The sequence below is a fragment of the Astatotilapia calliptera genome, chromosome 20 (genome assembly GCF_900246225.1).
Source record: "Astatotilapia calliptera chromosome 20, fAstCal1.2, whole genome shotgun sequence".
Taxonomy (NCBI): Eukaryota; Metazoa; Chordata; class Actinopteri; order Cichliformes; family Cichlidae; genus Astatotilapia; species Astatotilapia calliptera.
This window is the reverse complement of record NC_039321.1, coordinates 22692377-22713962: the sequence shown is the minus strand read 5'-3', so window position 1 is coordinate 22713962 and position 21586 is coordinate 22692377. Positions and strand designations below refer to the sequence as shown.

The following is a 21586-nucleotide window of genomic DNA, read 5'->3' as shown; positions in this document are numbered from 1 at the left end:
AGTGAAGTGGCAGGTGTCCCAAGTTGTCATAACGCACATCTGGTTGTGGATGTGAAGATCTTGGGGTGTAACGTTTCTGCTGAGGCAACATTTGAGGTGGAGAAGAAGATGATGGTCAGCTAAACTTTGATGGAAGCTTGTTGACCTGCATCAAACTGTGGGCAACTGCACGATGAAACCTTTTGAGAGAGAGTGGTTTCTCATTTAGTAGGGCACAGTCCCTCTTGTGAACAAGCCAGGCATTTGAGATGCAAAGGTGGAGGATGTGGCCAAACATCGTAAAACACCATTGATTTGATTTTGCTGAAGTCTTGTAAATGTGGACCGGCATGTCTGATAGAGCAGAGATCTAGATAAGAGATATCCTGTTGGAAAAAAAAATATCGCAAAGCAAGAGGGAGACACAGAGGGCAGCTACACAGGGGGAAACTACTAAATAATCAGGGAACTAAACAGGGAATACAAGAAACTCAAAACAGAATAACTAGACTCTATAGAATAAACTAAAGACTAACAAAGTGAACGTTATACATAAATCATAGTACAAAAGTGTAAAAATACAGGAAAACTCAAAACACTGGGTCAAATGACCCAGGACCATGACAAATAACATCATGTACAGTAAGACAGGCATGGAGAACAGCACTGACCATGAGAGGCTTCGAACAGATGACACAGCATATATACGACTTTAAGTATATATGTCATCTGTGATATTATTGTGCACAATTATAATGTATTGTTCACCTCCCTTAAATAAACAGGCAGCTTTAAAGTGTGAAATATTCATTGTTACGTCCCCCCCGAAGGGGTCTAGGCATGCGAGTAAGCGAACCAGTAACAAATGAGCCCGGAAACAGAATGAAAAGGAAAACAGACAGGTGTTTAGTAAATAAAATAGTTTTTATTATAGAGAACCTTAACATAAAGAGCCGGCACCGCCGTTTTTCCAATAACACTAGAAAAAGAAAAAAAGTTGCAACAATAAAAAACACAACAACCGAACAAAAAACCCCACACCACGAGGATGCACTTCCAGGGTCCCACAAGCTCACCCTGTCACTAGCAACCGCTAGCTTTACTGCTGCTGAGGCCCACAGACCCACACTACTCACATAAAGCATTGAAAGCGAATACAAGGCGAGCTTCTACAAATTACAGTGGGCTCAGGAGAAATTCACCTACCTGAGACACTGGCCATTTTAGATGGTAAGTCCTGTGACTAGAAGGATTGCAGCGATTTAATCCATTCCAAAATCATAGAGAATTGTTTGGGGTTTTTTTGTAATGATGTCATATTGCTTTCAGTGGATATTTAAGCTGGTGCGCAGGTTTCCACTATCAGCAATGATTGGTATGAATGCATGTGACTGGACTGTGATGGACTGATGATGTGTACTAAGTGTGACTGACTTGAAATTGAGATGACTGTAACTATTTTAGGATTAGTCACTTCTAATGCCTAATCCACCCCAAACAGTGACAAAGTTGTGGATGTATGTGTTTTGTTTTGGGGTTTTTTGGTTTGCTTGTTTTTGCAGGAGCAAGAGGATGACAGAGACCAGAGGAGGTTCACATAAGTGTGTGTGGGCCCTGCAGACTTAACCCTTTAGCTGACACTTTTCTGTGTTACTGATTTTTGTGTTAAGGAAACTATGGTTGTACTGGCTGCTTGTTGGTTGTGCTATCACACTGTATTGTTGGAAAATTTTAAATATTACAGTGGGAAAATGTGTATACAATGTAGAAAATATACTGTGTTGAAACCAGCGTTCACAGCAGCAGATTGTTGACTACATGATTTACAGCAGCACCTCTGGAATCTGTTGATCCAGGCCTGACCTCCTGGACGCTCCACTGCTAATGTTTTTTTCCCCCTCTCTCTAAGGGTCTTTGTGGAGGATTTGGCATCACACAGACAGACATGAGTGACAATAAAGCAGGATGTGCAGTGATTACAAAACATTTTAGTGTTGGGCTCATTATCATATCACTATTTATCTCAAGCTATTGAGCTTGTAGTGTTAAACCAAGTAAGTGACATTACTTAAGAACAGTCACCGGTTACAGCAGTTTTGATTAAACACATGGGATGATCCTTGATTTGGGCAAATTATGGCAACAGTAGTGCTTTTAGTGATCTGGGGAAATAAACTGCACATGGCACACTTGTGTCTGTAGTGCTGGATGCCTTATTACTCTTATGACCAGTGATGGGAATAACGGCATTACAAGTAACGGCGTTACAAGTAACAGCGTTACAAGTAACAGCGTTACTAACGGTGTTACTTTTTTCAGTAACGAGTAATCTAATTAATTACTATTCCTACCGTTACAACACCGTTACTGTTACTAACAAGAAAATGCGGTCGCGTTACTATTTTTCAACAAACAGACGGTTGAAGCTGTGTTCAGCTTACCGCTTCTTATATCAGTTGCACGGAAGTAGCTGTAAGTAATCTGGACTCTACAGTTTTAAGCAGCTGCGCGCGCTCCCACGGACAGCAATCACTTTCTGCCCGACGATCACTTTTTGGCACAACACCTGGACCCCTAGGAAATGCCCATCCCATCCTAAGTAATTTAAATAGATGACCGGTAGTCGTTGGTGTAACGTTTCTAATCATTTTACAAATGGTAAATGGCCTGTATTTGTATAGAGCTTTACTAGTCCCTAAGGACCCCAAAGCGCTTTACACATCCAGTCATCCACCCATTCACACATACATTCACACACTGGCGATGGCAAGTTACATTGTAGCCACAGCCACCCTGGGGCGCACTGACAGAGGCGAGGCTGCCGGACACTGGGCCCTCTGACCACCACCAGTAGGCAATGGGTGAAGTGTCTTGCCCAACAATGGTTGTAAGACACTTACACTTCGGTCGTACTAAGGTTGAAGTTTTCTTTTACAGATGAACAACTAATGCTGTTTCATTTCTGTATGTGATCTTACATGTTTGTTTTCTTTTATATTATAACTGTCATTCTTTTGAACAAAGGGTGGAGAATCAGATGAAGAGAGACTGATAGTGAGAGTGAAGATAACTATAAAGTGTGAATTTGTTTTTCCTTATGACTATAGGAAGGATGAACACAAATGGTGCAGGGCGCTGCTGCAGGCCCCTCTCTTATCATTAAATGTAAGGGCAGGAGGCAGTGCGACCTTTTCACAGACAGAAAGAGATGAAATGGCAGCTTCTGCTGCAAATGTGGGAAGTTTACATGCAAGGACCACAGTCTGTCCATTTGCAGTTCCACCTAAGCAGGACTCTCACACCCAGACAGATACTCTCTCTCATGCCTTTTCCCCATCCCCAACAACATAAATGTTCACGTTCATCTTTCTAAAATGTTTTTCTGGTTCAAACTGATCTTGTGGTTTTCTTTACATTATTGATTTTATCTTATTTTAGAACACAACAAGGTAATAAGCATTTAGTAGGAGAAAAAATATTTTAGTAGTACGTCCCAGACTCTACTATTTAAAATACAAAAAAATCCAGCAGCACTGCAAATATATAAAATTGTGAGATTTGAGTTTGTCTTGTACAAACAAACTGTTGTTTAAAGAGTTAAAAATGTAAAAAGTAATGACTATTTTATATTTATGGAAAGAACTGGTGTTAGTTAAAAACTTTATGCAGAAGAAATTGCACAAAACCATAAAAATGCTAAAAATGAAAGACCTAATTTGTTGGTGGACACTTTTGGCCACAAACAAGCTGAAAGGGTAGTGATTTTTAATAAACCCAGCGGGTTAAAATCATTTTTGGCTAATGACAAAAAAAGTCACTTAAAGGGCCAAATTGCTTTTTATTTCTTCACCTCAAGAAGGGGTGACGTGGGCCGCACGTGGCCTCCGGGCCTCAAGTTTGAGACCCCTGACCTAAGGCTTTGGCAGTTTAATTCGAGAACAAATAAAAGGCGTTTAATAAAAACTGTGACATAACCAGTAATATTCATTATATTCTCCCAACAGCCAGATTATGCTAAATTAATATTAGGAAAGTAACTGCTACTTTGCTACTACAGTGCAGTGATGGTGCGGGTGACTGCATTTTGTCAGAGGGGCTATTTGTTCCTGCAGTGCAATAATTATTCCAGTTATCCACGTATACCTGTATATATGGCTGAAATGAAACAATATACTACCATTTCTTATTTAGACACCACAGAACACTAGAAATAAAGCTTGATGTATTCTTTAAATTGTTCACTGTTTCTTCTTTTGATGACAGCAATAAAGTAAATGACACAGAAAACCAGCCCAAAGCTGAAGTTTACATCTCTCTTGCGACTTTGGTGGAAATGTTCAGCGATCATATTTGTGGAAGCTTGTTTCTGGCCTAGATTTTTTTTTTCCTACGTCGCTTCGTTCTTGAGTAACCTTGTTCACAGAATTTTCAGAACTTCACCTCTGACCTTGTCCTTAAGGTCAAGGTCACTGAGCTTGGGCATCCACACTGCCTTTTACACCTGAGGGGTAAATGTCTGCTTGTTTTGAAAGTTTCTCCCACACACAAGTAGTATGAAGTAGAACATGCAAGCCTGATTTGACCCTCCGTGTTACATCGAGTCAGTGTCACCAAAACGGAATAATCAGATCAGAAACTAGTCACTAGCATGTATGAGGTGAAAGAAATCAATAGAGTAAAACTATCAAATTCACTTGAGCTTTTTTACTTTCTTAAAACTGCACCATTTTTTTCTGTTTTGCTACTATGAGCTTATTTATTTGAACCTCCTGGTTATTATTATTATTATTATTATTATCTCCAGTTAAATCAGTGTAACTTACTGTTCATGACTGAGGCAACAGTAAAACCTGACTATTTTATATTTAGAGTGAATATGTATCTCAATTTTAAAGAATAATAGACCTAAATGACTTAAGGGTCTATCTAACTTAAGAGAAACCTATTATTTGAAGTGCTTCAGGCATTTTAACGCAATTAAAAACTCACTTAGAATACTTCTATCCCTAACTTCAAGTCTCACTTTAGATTACACATGCATAAAATTGAAGATTAACATGCAAAACTGAGTTACTTCGAGACAAATATACTGCAGCACCTCTTCCAAGTGTATCTTCTTCAAATCTGTTGTAAGATTTAGATGCCCTCAGTTGCCTGTATGTATGTGTGAGTCTCTGCGTGTGAATAACAAATAAAGAGGGCAAGTACTGCATCGGTCACCGCTGATATAAACAAAGTAGGAAGAGTATGATTTAGAACATGTTTCTTTTTATTTACAAATTTCAAAAAACAAAAAAAATGATGTAATCCAAAGTCATACACATTGTCCACACAACAAGCTTTGACTGGAGCCAATCCTCAAAGACAGCAGATTTAATCTTCACCTCGCCTAAAATGGAATTCAGACAGTCGGCTCTGCTTGCCCGACCACCTTGATTTGTATAAATAAATATGTAAATTCAAGTAGAAAGCTGTGAAACTAAAGAGCAGTCAGTCTGCGCAGCAAACGCTGAGCTGACAACCAAACAGTTCAACACTGAGGAAAACTTGCTGTTTTGCCATCACAGGGGTGATGACACGCCTGGACAATTCTGGTGATATGGTAATACAGCACAGAAAAGGGGAGAAGCACTTGATATTGGTTTTTTTTTTTATTGTTGTTGTTTTGCTTTGTTTTTCCAGATGATAAGTGGGCTGGGCTGCCTCGGTTTCTGACCCATTACTTGTGATTGAGCTAGCATGCACATAAATGGCTCATTTAGCTCAGATTCAATACTAAAATTTGCATCTATATTATCTGAGCGCAGATAAATAGGAAATGATTTCAACACTGTGCAGTCGTTGAATATCCCTGGTGACAGTTTTTTGGTTTTTCATATTAAACGGCTGATCAGTTATTAGATATGATTTTAACTCTATGCTATCCTGGATAGTAATGTGCTTAATAACACATTGGTTGGTCCACATCAAAGTTCTGCACAGTTTCACATGTGTTGGGTCAGACTGGCTTATCATTAGTTCTTAAAAAACAAAAACTGTAGTAACAATACTAATATGACTGTAAAAATCTTACAAACAAGATAGTGATGAAACAAATGAAACCAAAAAGACATTGTAAAAAAATAAAAATACAAATGAATAAATATACACCGTCATAAATAAATAAATTTGGTAAATTCAAACATTGTAGAGAGCAAAAATGAAACACAAGTAAACTTACAGTTTCAGTATGGAGAACAAACACATGGAAGAGGGAGAAAAGGACAGGTAATGCTGAGTCTTAACTTGACGTTGTTTTATCTTTAACAAAAGAGCTAGTGGTTTTTAAAGCTCTTCCTGCAGCTGTTTAGGCCGAGGGGGGTCAGCTGGAACAGCAGATTGATGGTTTACATCTAGAACCGGACTGATATGGGATTTTTAGAACCGATGCCGATATTGGTACCGATATTGTTTACTGATACATCGGATTTGAGGATTTAAAAATCTCATATATCAGCCGATATTTTTTTCCTTTCACGCACAGAAAACAAACAGATTTCCCTAAGATTTTTTATTTATAGCTATTTATGAGTCTTGACCAACATCCAACCCTGCAGTTTAAAAATAACATTGTTTTATTGTCACAAGTAGCGGATTGCTCTTTTTTGCTCTACCCAACAATCATCTGATCTGCTAGTAGTTCCAAACACGTGTTAGCTGCGAGTGCAGACTGTCCTCTGGTGGATGCAACCCCCACCCCAAAATCTCTTATTTGAATTTTCCATTCACCATCTATTATAAATGCCAAAACTGAAATATTGGCAAAAAATTAATATCGGCTGATATACACAATATATAGGTCGGACTCCATTTATAGCAAATTTAAAGGGGAAATTGGTCACACTATGAAGATTTTCTAGCTTCCACCCAGTCAAACACAGATTTGTATCTTTTTACAGTGTAAAAATGGATATGTACTTCTCAACTGTAGCTGTGAGCATGCTGTAGAGAGAGTGTGTTTCTGCAAAGGATTGTTTTTATTTTTTATCTGCTCTGCATTATTTGGTCTCTTAAGACACAATCCTCTTTGATGGAGGTTTCAGATGTGCCATTTCCTTCTTTTTCCTTTTGGCAAAGCTACATCATCTCTCCCTAAAAAAAAGGTTTGGTTTCACATTGACCTCTGTTCACGAACCGAGATGAAACAGAGAAAGAAAAAGGAAAAACAGCAGAGCAGAGGTGAAATCTCTCTCAAAACATGTTACCAAACCGAGTAACATGAATCTAAATTTTTTCTTTTCTTTTTTAATGATTCCTTTTGCAACCCTTAAAAACACAACAAGCAGTTACAAACACAGTAATAACACGAGCGTTCCTCTGGGGTTGTACAAATACATATATAGGCTTGAGTGAGTGTTTTGCATCGTTTTTCACTAGGCTACAGTAAGACTGTGGGTGAGATTCAGAGAGCCATGGCGACTGTCTGTCTCTCTTTACCTCGCCTCTCTCACAGTTAACATTCAGAAAGATGGAGGCAAAAAGGCATTTTCTGTTGGTTGTTTCTCCGCTACAAGGAGGACACCTCACTGGGACACAGTTTATTTTTTTCCTCATTTTCACCTGGCTGTTGTTTTTTTTAGGCAATCAGAGATTACATAAATAGAAAAAACACGCACAAAAAGAAGAAAAACAAATCTTCCCACATCTGATGCCTAAAGAGAAGGAGTCTTTTCAAAAAGGCCCGGTGTAAAGGCATTTGATTAAGCGTACATTCTTTCATTAGTTTTTAAAGTTTCAGTGAATATCTTTAACCTCATCCTCAAAGCACAACTGTTTCTTCAGTATTTCAATATGATCTCACATCTGTTGTGTGTTCTTTCAAGAACAAAAATCCTACAATACACCTGTCCTGGCAGTGAGTTATTATTACGTTCTGTCAAAAACGCTCTCTAAAACTTCTGTGTGATCTTGTAACCGTTGCGTTTGCCGTTTTAAGAAGTGTTCAGTAGCAACAAGTGATGGACGATACCACTTCAGTTATGAAATAAACTGTGCTACCAGCTAATGTAATAGCAAAACCTGTTTCACAAGCAACTCCAGCTCCTCTTTTTAATTAGCGGAAAGCAAAAGTCTTGACACTTAGCAAAGCTGCAGAGCTAGTATCTCTAAAAGTCAACAGTATAACTAGTGGCCGCTTGTGGTCACTATAGGCCCATACTCAGCAGTACTCAGTCCAGTGATAAGCATCTTAATGCCGGCATTGGACAAAAAAAAAAAAAAGAACAGTTTTTTTTGGAAGCTCAAAATCTTCAAACTTTTATTTTCTCCATCCCTTTGGAGGGTTTTTAAGCCTTTATCAGGATTCTTCTTCTGATATTCAGCATCACGATTATCTCTCTCTGTCCAGTCACTGTTAAATCCCCATTCAGACCATTTCTTCAAGGCAAGTAGAGATGTTCAGGAGAAACACTTCAGCAGGGCCTCAGATCTCAACACCTTAAATGTCTGTCATTTTTTCCTCATTTCATTTAATTTAATTTCATCTTGGCCTCTTGGAAACCTGCATCCTGGCAAATGGGCTGCCATTCTTTTATGGTGACTATTACAATTTCTGAAAGCATTCTCACAAAAGGACATCATTCTTTTGTCACTGTCCCCTCACCTCAATTACATCATCTTCATCTGAGCTGCTGATGCTGCTGACATTCCCGCTGTTCACCAGCACCGGGCCTCGCTGACCCTCGGACCGAGCTGAGGGGGAGAAGGAAGAAGGGGAAGATGAGGAGGAGCTGGATGCAGCAGTAGGAGGGTATTGGGACAAGAAACTGGCTCCAGCTGGGCCGGGAGTAGCAGCTGGGCCCGACACCCCTCCTGGGAGCATTGAGCTGGTGTAGAGGCTCGCCAGAGATGGACTATACGACAGAGGGAAGCCTGGTGGGAGCATCCCAGCCATGCCTGGCATGTTGGAGCTCAGCATGAATGGTGGCAAGGCTCCTGAAAGTGAACTGGCAGCTTTGACTGATGGAGAGGATGATGATGTTGAGGAGGAAGATGAGACGGTGGGAGCGGTGGTTGTCATCAGTGATGAGGAAGGAGAGGAAGTGGGAACAGTGCCGGCTCCGCCCATGTTCCACCCATGCCGATCTGGGTACATGTAACTGGCGTCACTCAGCTGAGTGTGGGGGGGCTGGAAGTAATGCGAGCCTGCCCCCATGAAAAGCGGATGCCCCAGTGAACCACCCAGCATGCCAGAGTTTAGACCCATAGGGGGGAGCCCATAGCCCCCAGTGAAGGGGAAGCCCTGCGAGGCCACAGGGGCTGAGGAGTGCTTGCCGGCAGAAGGCTGCTTACTGGCCCGCTCATCCAAGGATGGGGTGGAGGCTTTGCGCTTGGAGCCCGTTCTCAGATCTTGGGCGGCAGTGGCATCCATGTTGGGCTGAATGACATTAGTCACAGAGGCATCATGGTGGCTCAGATTTCCACTTAATAACCCACTCCCACCGCTGCCATTGGTCTGAACCAGTTTGGTTGAGGGCAGGCTGCTCACGCTGCTCTCTGGCAGATGAACAGCAGAGCCTGCTGACCCACCAGCTCCTGCGCCGCCCGTATAGCGCTGCAACTCATTAATGATCTCCGGGCTGTCGGGGGAAAGAGGGCGGGGCACAGTCTTGGGTGACAGGCAACCGTTACTGACATGGGTGGGAACCTCTGGAGGGGGTGCTTGCAAATCTGAGGGGAAAAGAATTGGATTTAAGCTTTACAAGAATTCAAGCATCTCTGACATGGTACGTAAATACAGTAACTAGGGTTACATGCTTTCAGAGGTGTTATTGTAAGGGAATCATCCTACCTTTGGGTGGTGCTGTTGAACTCTCCTCCACCGACTTGGCCTTATTAGCTGCTCTGATGGCAAAGATTCGGCCATCAGATGTCCTGATGTAAGTCCCTATGAAAGCCACAGGTAAACAAAACCGTTATTAGAATTAAATGAAAACATTTCATTATTACATCTTTTTACCCGACTAACTCGACAAATACCAAAAGTTTTTTTTAAATAATCTCTTCAATAATAACAAAAAACAAACAAAAAACAGCTGGAACAAGGACACGTTCACACAATTATCTGCATTTTGTGACCACCGCACAAAAGAACTGACATGTATAACAAAGCGGTATTGTACCTTTAGTGCCCCTGATGACATGGATACTCTCTCCAGCGGTGATCCTGGCCTGGACATCTGTGGAGTTGTTGGTGCCTGGAATCACTATGTCTATAAAGAGATAAAGAAAGACAATCAGAGTTTAAGGCCATAAAGAAATAGTAATCTTTAGTACTGACAGAAAGAATAGGGATAAAATGGAGTGCATGGAGAATCTGCTTACCAGTGGTGGTGACAATTTTCTGTACAAACACGCCAGCTTTCTGCAGGCAGTTGACAGGGAAGCCTCCGAGGCTGCATTTAGAAGAGTCATTGCCTGGGGCAGAGCTTGCAGATGCCTGGCGGGGCATCATAGAGACTGGAGTTGACTGGACTGGCCTGACACTGGCCACTGGCTTCTCTTCAGTGCTAGTGGGAGGACGCCTGAATAGACAGAGATTTTCTGTTTTTTACTCTTGATTTATGACTTGTCTTTATTTTTTTGAAGGAGGGTTTACTTGATAAATGCTCAACCTTTTAAAATGATTATGAGACAAGTGATACGAACTGGATTTACGGTAGCTTGTTAGCATACATACTGGGATTGTAGATGTCAATTACTAACCAGTTTCTCTGGCTAAAGGCAGGGATGTTGGTAAGGCTCTGATCACTGGCAGGGTAATAGTGAGCGTAGGAAGGGCGGGTGTATGGCACCGAGGCCCTCTTTTCAGCCTCGTAGCCCTTCTTTGCTGCTTTCTTCTCTGCATTGCTCAGCTTCAGCTCCCTGCGGTCTATCAGCAAGGACTCGTGGGGGAATGGTTGCTAGAAAGGAGGAGGTTGAAAGCTGATCAGTGTTCTGCTCCAAGTTTGCACGATTACCTCACTTATGATGACCTCATCCTATACATTTATATTTTTTCCAGCTTATACCAATTCAATTTAATAAAATTCATGAGAACGCCAATTGGAAGATTCTCTGCTTTTTAAAGCGAGCCACAAAAAGGGGTGTAATTATGTGATGACTCATCACGTCTTAATCTCCAGAACCTCACAAGCTGTTTAAAATAGTGTTATAAATGTAAAACAAAGCTTCACTGTAACTCCTTGGCATACTTCCCATAGTTCCAAAAATGGATTTTAGTTGGCAACTATGGACACACTTGGACATGTCATCCTGCTGTAATGACAGCTAGGGGCTTATTCAATTAGCAGAGAACTCTAAAACATAAACAAGCTTACTTAAGGAGACTTCTGTCTGTAGAAAACAAGTTTTTATCTTCATCAAATCGTAGTGAACAATGGAAAAAATACACAATGGAGTGCAGGAGCGTCTATGCTCTATTTGTAATCGCCTCTAGAGGGCGTATGGGGACAATATGTTTCCTCATACCTTTGTAATCAGGTGGGGATTGAGGTGCAGGGCCTTCTTGAGGATGCTCTCCATTCTGTCGTTGGGCTGCAGATGGATGCTAGATGAGTCTGGTTCCTCCTCCACAAAATGAAGAAGAGACTCAACTTCTCTCCTGGTGAAGGTCAGCACGGGGTTCAGGTCATCCACAACGCGGTCTGATTGACAGAAAGGGAAAAAAAGCAGAAGAACTAAGACATTGAGGTAAAATTGTTTGGAAAAAGATTCATCTAAGGAAAAAAAATGTAGACAGAAATGGCTACATTTGAATGGCCTCGATGTATTCGTCTCACCAGACAAAGCTTACAGCAAACACTTGAGACACTTCAGTGTCAGACGAGAGCCTCTTGGCAGAAGAGCTCTGACTTTGCCTCAGAGCTTATTATTTAGTTTTAGGGGTTCTGCTCGCACAGAGGAACCTACACTTGGGGTTTTCAGTGAATTTCAACACTGACAGATGTTTGAAGGGAGTGAAATTTCCATGAAGTGAGGATGATGGAGGTTGAATACAATCTCCACGTCTTATAATTTTTCCTTATTTTTTCCCTTTCCTCCTCCTTTTTTTAAAATTTGAGTTATTTCTGGTTAAAAATACAGGAAAATGTCTGTGACAAATGCTCCTGTATGCAATGCATTTTTAAGTAACTAAAACGTTACCACGCACATATTTTAGGAGAGGTTATTTGACTGCAGCTCTGTTGGAACTCTCTGCAGCGCTTTTTCACATGTTTCCGACTCACCAGACATGCCCTGTTTGGAGATCTGGCGGTCGTAGATCTTCTTCTCCAGCGTAAAGTCGCACACCAGCCTGTAGATGTGGCACGGCTTCCTCTGCCCATAGCGGTAGACACGGCACACGGCCTGGGCGTCGTGGCACGGGTTCCAGGAGGCGTCAAAAACCACCACGCGGTTTGCCCCGATCAGGTTCACACCTAGACAACCAGCCCTGGCAGGAACAGACGGGACAGCAGTAAGCTGATTACTCCTTTTAAGATTTATGACCTATAATATTGATATAATTAGTGTGGAGAGCGTGTTACCTGGTTGACAGCAGAAAAACCCATGCGGAGGTGTTGGAGGGGTCATTGAACTGGTTTATCAGTCGCTCTCTCTCTGAGGCAGTTGTGCTTCCATCCAGTCCTTCAAAATATCACACGGCAACTCATATCTAAGAGGTTCTCATGTTCTTTAAGTTTTATATTCTTGTAGCTCTTCTCTTCCTGTTTTTCTCTGAATTTATACCGCTTGCTTGCTTGTTTCACAGTACAGTGAAACTTTACCCTTCAATATTTGAATCCCCATATGCTATTATATGGACTGTACAGATAAAGTACCATGTATATAGAGACAAGTTACAGCTGAGGATTCATATTATTAGAGCTCAACTAACCAGTTAAAATAAAACATTAACTGTAATTTGATCTTGGATGACAGATCTTTATAAATATCTGTGGATCATTCTTATCAATTACGACACATGAACCCCACAAATAGAACAGCTGTAAATGAAAACACTGGCTTGCAGAAAAATGATAAATCAACATATAGGTATTATTTAAAGAAATCGAAAACACCAGCAGGTGGCAGCACTCATGGCAAGTCAATGAGAGTGGCAGCACCCAAAGCATTGCAGTCAGTTCCCCCAAAGAGAACAGACTCATCAGTTCAGCATAATTAGCGGCTCGGTTTAGCATATTACATAGAGCGCTGTTTCGCACCTCAGAAACCTCATGATTACTTACGATAGTAGTTGAGGTTGCGGACCCAGTTTTGATTGGGTCTGTCTCTGCTGGGCACATTGGGTGATGGAGGCACTGGTCTCTTAGCCAAAAAATCCTCGATCACGGTCAGCGTGGACAAACTCTGACTGCAAGAAGGCAGACGGACGGGGGGGGGGGATAAGAAATCTGATCCATGAGGTGCACGAGTGTAAGTAATGGAATGCAAAATTGTTGAAAAGTAAAGATTTTTATTACTTTTTCTTTCGAATCAAAAATCTGCATCCTAGCACTTTTTACATCTTTTACCTGAAGACGAGGAGTTTGTCTCCCTTTCTGACACTCTCCTCTATCAGGTGGAACAGCAGAACCATCTTTGCAGAGTTCTCCAGGATGCCAGGCTTGTAGTCAGTCATGATGTCCTTTGCCTGTCCGCGTGAGAAGACAGACTGTAAAAACTGCTTGCAGACCAGCTTCAGAGGTTTTTCCTATATAAGCAGTTTCACTGATTTTGAAAAAGTGAGGTTACAGATGGGAACTATGGGCCAGTTTTCTCACATCTGAACACAGCATGGACTATTTAAAATTTCAGTACCAACATTTGTTAACTTTGATTGGATCGCACTTTTCTAATAGTCTTCCAACGTACCCATTCATATGTGATGACCTGATTGGCTTTCTCCTGCAGCTGGTTAAGGCTCAGGCCACCGACGGGGTTAGAGTTGTCCAGGTTCTTGGGCTTTTGATTGGTTGGTGCCGGACATCGTCCTGTAGAGGTGATGTCATCAAGGTCTAAATCCTGGTCGCTTGCCAGGTTTTCCTTCTGCAGAGCCTCATACAGGACATCTGGATGGTTCCAAATCTGAAGAATAACGCAAATTTATATTTAAAAAAACTATATATAAATGTCATTATCGTCACCAGTGAAACAAAGTTTCTGAAGAGATCCAGACACACGCTCGCACTCCTCACCTTGCAGCAGACGCAAAACGCTTTGAGCGGGTTGAGGCTGAGCCAGCCCGTGTTTCCTGCCTCTCTGAAGCGGTTCATGAACTCTGTGTAGAGGGCCCTCTGCAGGGGAGACAGACGCACCAGAATCACATGCTCCTCCTTAGAAGGCAGCTGGTCCTTCAGGACATCGTGGCCTCGTCTGGATTAAAGACAAATTACAATCAATATTCGCAAAAACCTCACTGAGCTTTTCTTTTATGGACAATGACAGTGACCCTTACCTCTGTACAAAGCCCTCCAGCAGGCTGTGCAGGACGTGGCTCCTGTACCTCATCAGCTGGATGTCCTGAGGTGTGCTGTCCACACACTGGCCGTTCAGAATGGGACGCTCGAACATGTTGCTGAACTCCTGCCGCGTACCTGAAATGTGCACAGGGTGTAAAAGCTGCAGTGTTGACATTAACTGCTAATGCTCGTCTGCTGAAACGAGGCACAGGTTGCTCCGTACCTAGAAAATCGGGCCGGACAAAGTCGACCATGCACCAGTATTCAATCAGGTTGTTCTGGAGCGGGTAACCGGTGAGGACCACACGGCGTCTGGTTCGGATGTTCTTTAGAGCCTGCGACGTGCTGGCGTGACAGTTCTTGATGCGATGTCCTTCGTCGCAGATTACCACGTCTGGACCGGGCCGAGCCAAAGCTTTCTCGATACCTACAGAGAACAAGTGGGGATATTTTTAATCTAATTTGCAATTCTGATTGTTCTTGCGCTGTAATCTGAAACTTCTAGTCTTTGCATTTCTCCCATTTTTACTTCACGTCCTGTCCTTCCTGTCCTGCAACCTCTATCATCATCCCCAGTCTCTCCAACCTTTAAGTAGCTCCTGCTGCCTGTCCTCTTCATCCAAGTCGATGACGACAGGTCCCGCTGCTTTCTTGCTCTTCTTTTTCCTTCCAGCCACGAAGCTCTTCTTCAGTGACAAAAGGCGATACATCTCGTAGCCCATCAGCAGCACGCCCCCGTCCCGAGCCCAGTCCTCCACCACCTTTGCCCTGGCTGTAGTATTCCTGGATATCACCAGAAGATATCAGGTTGGTTACTGCTTGTGTTTCTCAAAGGTAAGACAATGAAATATATTTTTGCCTGGCAGCAATCCACAAAGTAAAAGTGTTTTCCTAAAAAGATAACATTCATTACAGTTCAATAAAAAAAAGAAGAAAAAAAAGAGAAAGAAAGCTGGAGGCATGTTTTCCTTTGAGTGATGAGCTTAAATGTGATTCGAAGCACCTTTAAGTGAAACCTATGAAAAAGTGTGAGATGTATGACTAAAGGCGAAGAAAATGAGTCAAAGAAGGGAGGAAATCCTGTAATAATATCCGATTATCTTATATTAAATAAATATTTTCAGACATTCACATACGCGTGAGAATCAGAAAATCTTTTCCAGCAGAAATCCAGCAGCTGTTGGGAGGGAAGATACTAGAGAGACGGGAGAAAGGACGGGCCAGACGGGGATTAAGCTCACAGGCCGACCAGAGGGTCAGCTTAGTCTTTTTGGTTTTTTTAAAGGCAGATAAATGAAACACTTCCTGACTGCTTTGACCCTGCTGTCTGTGTGAGGAGGAGAGAACCTGCAGGATTTTTATTGTTTTTGGTTCTTCCTCGATGATTACATAACATTTAATCAATTTGAATTCTGTCTAGTGTGATAGAGCAAAACAACAAAGACGTGGTTGTTTTTAAGCGCCCAATCTTAAAAAGGATTAGGTTAAAAAAAAAAGAAAAAGAAGTGTGTTTGTTACTCACTTGTGTTCATCGTTGAGAATGTGAACCTTAAAGGTACGTGGTGTCACCACTGCAGGATCAGGATCTGGAGGTAAAGCCTCAGGGGGCGGGACCCAGGTGTTGAACTCTGACAGCCAGTTCTGCAGCGTGTTCACCTGGAACAACAAAAATATATACATTTTAAAAAATCACCAAACCCTCTTATAGCTTATCATCTAATTTCTATAAGAATTCTGTTCACGTCATAAGAGTGACAGCTCAGAAACCTCACTCCAAACAAAGGCAACAAGCGTCTTGCCTTCCAGCTTCACAAGTCCAGCAAATGTGTTCCGTTTTTTGTGTTTCATTTTCCCTTTTGATGCAAAATCATTTTAAGATAATAGAACTCAAGGATAAATACGATCAATAATTCATGCAAGCGTGAGCTGCAGAACATCTTAACATTATTTATTAACATGCCCTTTTCTCTGAGTTTCTCTTCACATCAACTTTTACACACACTTTCTTTCTATCGATCGAAAGCTCGCAGGCAAAACGTGTCCCTGCACTTATTCTATTATTCATCTATTCACTTATATCTTTTGATTTAATCCACTTAGATTTTTCTCTTCTTCCATATATCTGAGCATTTATTGATTCCTTCTCCGTTCTACTACACCAAGATCAAACCCGCGGGTTCTTACAGGTACGATGGCGAGCACGGTGTGAGCCTGGGTGCGTCTGAAGAGGACGTCGATGAAGGAGATGACCTGCAGCGTTTTTCCCAGGCCCATGCTGTGTGCCAGGATACAGCCGAATCCACTGCTGCTGCTGAAGCGCTCCACCGACTCCACCAGGTTATCGTACAGAAAACGGATTCCCCCAATCTGAGAAGGAGGAAGAGGCAGCATAAGAAAAGCAGAGAGAGTGAAACTCCGGGGTCAGGATTTATGGGGCTTTACAAAATTGACATTAAAGGACTTTTTAAACACAATGAATAAATTCTCCTTTTTTTGGATTTTTCAAAAAGTTACACTAGGTGCTGCTACATTAGTACCTGATGAGGTTTCACTGCTCTGGCCAGCTGAGGCGACAGGAAGATGTCTTCCTCTGTAGTCGGATGGTTCAGGTTGACCAGCACCCTCCCCTGGGCGTCCGGCTGGTTGAGGGTATCGTTGATGTGGGCGTCGCTCGGCTCGCTTTCTTCTTCCTCAGCTGTAGACTCGCTAACGTGGACGATGGAGTCGTCCTCGCCATAGCTCAGATCTATGACGTCTGCGCAGGCCGGAGAGAGTACACAAACACTTGCATATAAAAAATTTTCATCATTTTTTTGGGGGTGGAGGAGAAATTGCAAACTGGAGAAGTTATTAATTATGTAAAATTGGTAATTCTACTAGGTTAAATGATAAACACTTTAAGAATCGGTGCATTTCATGCTGTTTTCGTGGTGAGCAGGGCTGTTTCGCTTTTGAGACACACAGAATGAGAGATTGTGAATAAACAGGCCCAGCGGCCCAAGTGCCAAAGATTGAGAAATCTTGCAGCAGCTATTCCAATGAAAACAAGCCCTCCTTCTTTTTAATGGCCTTCATACATTCATGTCAAGTAACAGGGGTCACTGGTCGCATCTTGTATGACGCTGCTTCAAACGCGAAGGTTATGTGCGTGCGCGTTTGGAAATGGAACGACCGAAATCCATATCTGATAAAAAAAGGAATTCAACGTCAGCGGTATCAAGTGGTTAAAGTTACACAAGCTGGCAGCCTGTGAGGGCACAACGGGAAGAGGTGGTGTGTGTCAGTATGTTAGTGTGTGTGCGCGCGAGAGAGAGAGGGAGAGAGAGCTTATATAACTGCAGTGAATGGCTGGTTATACAAGTAGGATTAGAGTGGAGGGGGAGACTGGTTATGCAACCCAAACTAGAAATGTCACTGTGCCACTGTGGTGAAAGTGTGTGTGTTTGTTATGTGAGTGTGTTCTGGCTCATAACCAGGATTAGCCGGCTTTATTGCTCCACAGACCCACTCTGATCTGCCCCCCCACACACACACAGACCCACACTTTCCCCTTTCATCTCCCTTCCCCTCTCCCCCTTACATTTGCCTTTTTTCCTCTTTGCTTTTGTCTTTCTCAGCTTTCACATCTACATATTAACTGTCTCTGTTTATCACGGCCATCTCTCTCACCCTCCCATCCTCATTTGTTTGTGTTGCAGGTATGTGTGTCTACGGTTTGCCTTCATCTTCTGGCCCCGACACTGAAATATATGTGTTTATACCAAACTGTGTGCGTGTGTGTTTATCCTTGAGTGGCTTTCTGAATGTTTGTGACTGTGTGAGGGTGTGAGAGAGTGCGCACTTGGGCAATAAGGGAACAGTACATGATGTACTCTCTGAAGGTTCTAAATATTCTGATGCACATGGCAGCTAATCTACGAAAACACCCTGCAATTTATAACTCACACACGCACACACAGACACACAACCTTTACAGGAAGCAGGGAGAATTTTGACCTCAGTTTAAATTGGTGCTGTAAGACTTTTAGTAATTAAGTTTAAATGTTTTTACAAAATCCTCCCTTGAAGGATTCTTTTCTTTTCTTTTTTTTAATCACAAGTAAAGTAATCAGCAAGTTTTCATTTGAAATAATGGGACGCTTCCTTTCCAGCGGCTCTACTGAGGCAGCTGCGAGAGCGAAACTAGAGCTGCAGTCACAAAACAGAACCCATACGACTTCCTGTAGTTTACAGACGTGATGTTGAACATAAATGCTGATTTCTGTTCATCTCTGCAGATGAATGGACACCTAAATATGTGCTGACTTGTGGTTTTTGGAGTAAAAACCTCATTCGATATTCAAGTTCAGGCTGTCTTTCAAATCTTCCTTTTTTTCTTCTTCTGGAAATTCAATCTGTCGGGTCTTTTACTGCGTCAGCTTTCCAGACCCCTGGGCTCAGAAAGCATTTTGAAACAGAGTGTGTAATTTAATAAACGCATGCCTGTCATGAGGCTATTGAGGCTGGTTTGCTTAATCTTTAAAAGGCTGATGAGATGTGAGGTTTCCACCAGACAACGTCAAACTGCTACAGTTGCGAGATATTTCCTTTTGATGGGTCAGTGTGCCCCCCCCCCCCCACACACACACACCCCTCTTTACGGTCGAGCTTGAACTTTAACATTATGTTGTGTAAAGAAAAAGAGAAGGTGCACACTGTGGATCTACTGTTTCTCAACACCGACTGTAGTAAAATGTTTTATGACTTTATGATTTTGCATTGTGCAGCCTTCAGTACCTTCAGTACCAAGAAATCCAACAGTAGGACAGACACTGTGATGTAACTGCTACATGTTTGAGTAGAACAGATGAGTCACTTTTACATAAGTCATGACAGCAATTGTGCAACGCCTGATAGCATAAACGGACAATACTTCATTCTGCACTAATAAGGCAAACCAATTAAATAACCCAAAGAGGAAGTCTGCAGCCTGCCACAGCTGAAACTGAGAGCCTGGAGAAGCTGCCAGTCCTTAAAGTGAGATTGATCCTGGAAGTTTTAAAGACCTAACATGGTTTTGAGCTTATAACCAGATGGCTTAAACTTAAAATCCAAGTTTCTGCAAGTTGAATCTGCCCTCAAACTTCTGTTAAACGTGATGAGGAATGAATGGGAAAAGAAATACACTAAAATCCTGAATGTCCCGAAAAACGAAAAGTTGCTGCACACTGTGGTGTTTGGGCTTTGTAACAATAAGGATTCTGCTTTTTAAAGGTTTTGTCCAGTTAGGCGACCGTCCCCTCTACGATTATTCCATGATACATGTAAAATACACCCTGAGATTACAAGAAAAGGGTCAGTACTCCAAGTCTTTGTCCACAAAATGCAAACTGTGTTTAGTTTTTTTTTTAAAATATACCTCACATTTTTTTTAACACAAGCATTTTTGAATACTTCTTCTAAAGACTGAAAAGGAAATATGCTGACTGAAAGAAACCTCAAGTATTCCCTTGAAATGTAAAACAACAACAGCGTGCAATAACACAGCTAAGTAACGACTCTTCAGTCATAAAACGCACAAAAAAGGGACGTTGGAACCAGACAAACATCTTGTTTCTGTTAGTTTTTTTCTGTCTGCTTTGAGAAACATCTGATTTCAAGTGATGTCCTTTGACAATAAGAATAAAAGCTCTTGTTCAAACTGAACTGAGCTGCTGGTTTAAGTTGGTCTAAAACACTTGGCATTACTTTTTTTTTTTTTTGCCTTCCTCTGTCTGTGTCTCTTACCTGTTTTGTGTGTGTGTTGTGGGCTAACAGAGGCGGGTATGTTAGCCTTGCTGTCGTCTTCACTGATGCCCGTGCTGCCCGAGTCCACACAGATCACCTCCCGTCTGCTCGAGTTCACTTCTTGCTGAGATGCTGCTGACGTTGCCGATGACGACGCATGCGTTGTCACATCGCCTGGAGAAAAGGTTACGTAGGTGACGTTAGTATTGGAAGAAGATTTGGGGACAAATGAGGGATGAAAAGAGAAAAAAAACAGCTGTGAGATGATCAAAAAGAAAGCAAAATCGAGTCGTTTTTTCTGAACCTGGATACAAACTTGAAATTGCAGTTTGTTGTACAGTTTAGACAGTTACTGTCTGATGGAGCAGCGAGTTTGCATGTTTGTGCACACACTCTCACCAGTTGTGTATTCGGGCAGCAGCGGTATGGGGAAATCCTGTTGTCCTTGCTGCTCCAGACGGCGCCTTCTCTCCAGCTCCTCCTGCTGGGCCGCTTTGGTCACTGCCTCCAACTGATGCTCCTTCAGTAACTTCCTGCGCAAACACAGCAACAAATCGGTTTGCTTTTATTCTAGTTTTAGAATTTCACAAACTGTAACCATACAGTTTGCACTGTGCACGTGTTCGATTGCTGATGAATCATTCTTCTCACACTGGAATACTCGCAGGGGCTTAATTATGATAGTCACATCATTACTTTCTTTAAAGCTACATTAGTCAGCGTTTAATAATAAATTGGAACCAAGAGAGTTGCGCACTGTGAAATGTGTGACTCAGCGAAAAAGCCACAAAGAATTATCAAAGACTTTTTAAATGCTTTGTTTTGCTTTGGAGGAAAAATTACTGCCATTACTGCTAGGCTCATTCGAAGAACCCCACTTGTTTTGTGTCCTCATGTTGAAGGACAACCTGATTTACACTACCTGCTAGAACAACATGGGAAAGTTAGCTTGATTTCTTCAGTCTGTTCTTTTTCTAGGATGGAATGATTGGACAGCATACATAATGTGGCCGTCTTTATTAAATTAGTTAAATGTCCCTCGACCAGACCCTTTTGGTAGCTTTCAGCAAGTATGACAAGAATACTTCTGGCTTAATATTTGAGCACTCTTGGTAGATGCGTTAATTTAAATTGGTTTCCTGGAACAGACCCAGCTTTTATGTGTAGTCCACAAATTTTCAATAGGGAATGCCATTCTAATGTAATGACTGATTACATTACAGTCAGTCATTAAACAGACCAAAACCAGGTTTGATTTGTGTTTGGGATCATTGTCAAGTTGTAAAACCCAACTGTATCCAAGTTTCAACCATTTAGCGGTTGATCTGCTTCCACTATGTGCAACGTACCAGTACCACTGG

The 21586-nt window shown here is 41.9% G+C and overlaps 1 protein-coding gene across 4 annotated transcripts in view; it reads right to left on the bottom strand.

Annotated features, from left to right (window-relative positions):
* Nucleotides 1-7605: 7605 nt before the first annotated feature.
* Nucleotides 7606-21586, bottom strand: part of LOC113013452 (helicase ARIP4-like) — a 54372-nt gene continuing 40391 nt past the window's right edge. For all 4 annotated transcript variants that reach the window (XM_026154354.1, XM_026154355.1, XM_026154357.1 and 1 more), the window contains 20 exons: nucleotides 20625-20758; nucleotides 20226-20399; nucleotides 16997-17214; nucleotides 16644-16826; nucleotides 15982-16115; nucleotides 15046-15242; nucleotides 14683-14886; nucleotides 14456-14594; nucleotides 14196-14373; nucleotides 13873-14085; nucleotides 13533-13651; nucleotides 13248-13372; nucleotides 12546-12645; nucleotides 12246-12451; nucleotides 11488-11663; nucleotides 10723-10919; nucleotides 10342-10541; nucleotides 10140-10229; nucleotides 9809-9904; nucleotides 7606-9687 (listed from right to left, as the gene is read on the bottom strand). In XM_026154354.1, coding sequence (XP_026010139.1) covers nucleotides 8606-9687; nucleotides 9809-9904; nucleotides 10140-10229; nucleotides 10342-10541; nucleotides 10723-10919; nucleotides 11488-11663; nucleotides 12246-12451; nucleotides 12546-12645; nucleotides 13248-13372; nucleotides 13533-13651; nucleotides 13873-14085; nucleotides 14196-14373; nucleotides 14456-14594; nucleotides 14683-14886; nucleotides 15046-15242; nucleotides 15982-16115; nucleotides 16644-16826; nucleotides 16997-17214; nucleotides 20226-20399; nucleotides 20625-20758 — 4165 coding nt within the window. In that variant the 3' untranslated portion in view covers nucleotides 7606-8605. The remainder of the gene's footprint in view (nucleotides 9688-9808; nucleotides 9905-10139; nucleotides 10230-10341; nucleotides 10542-10722; nucleotides 10920-11487; nucleotides 11664-12245; nucleotides 12452-12545; nucleotides 12646-13247; nucleotides 13373-13532; nucleotides 13652-13872; nucleotides 14086-14195; nucleotides 14374-14455; nucleotides 14595-14682; nucleotides 14887-15045; nucleotides 15243-15981; nucleotides 16116-16643; nucleotides 16827-16996; nucleotides 17215-20225; nucleotides 20400-20624; nucleotides 20759-21586) is intronic.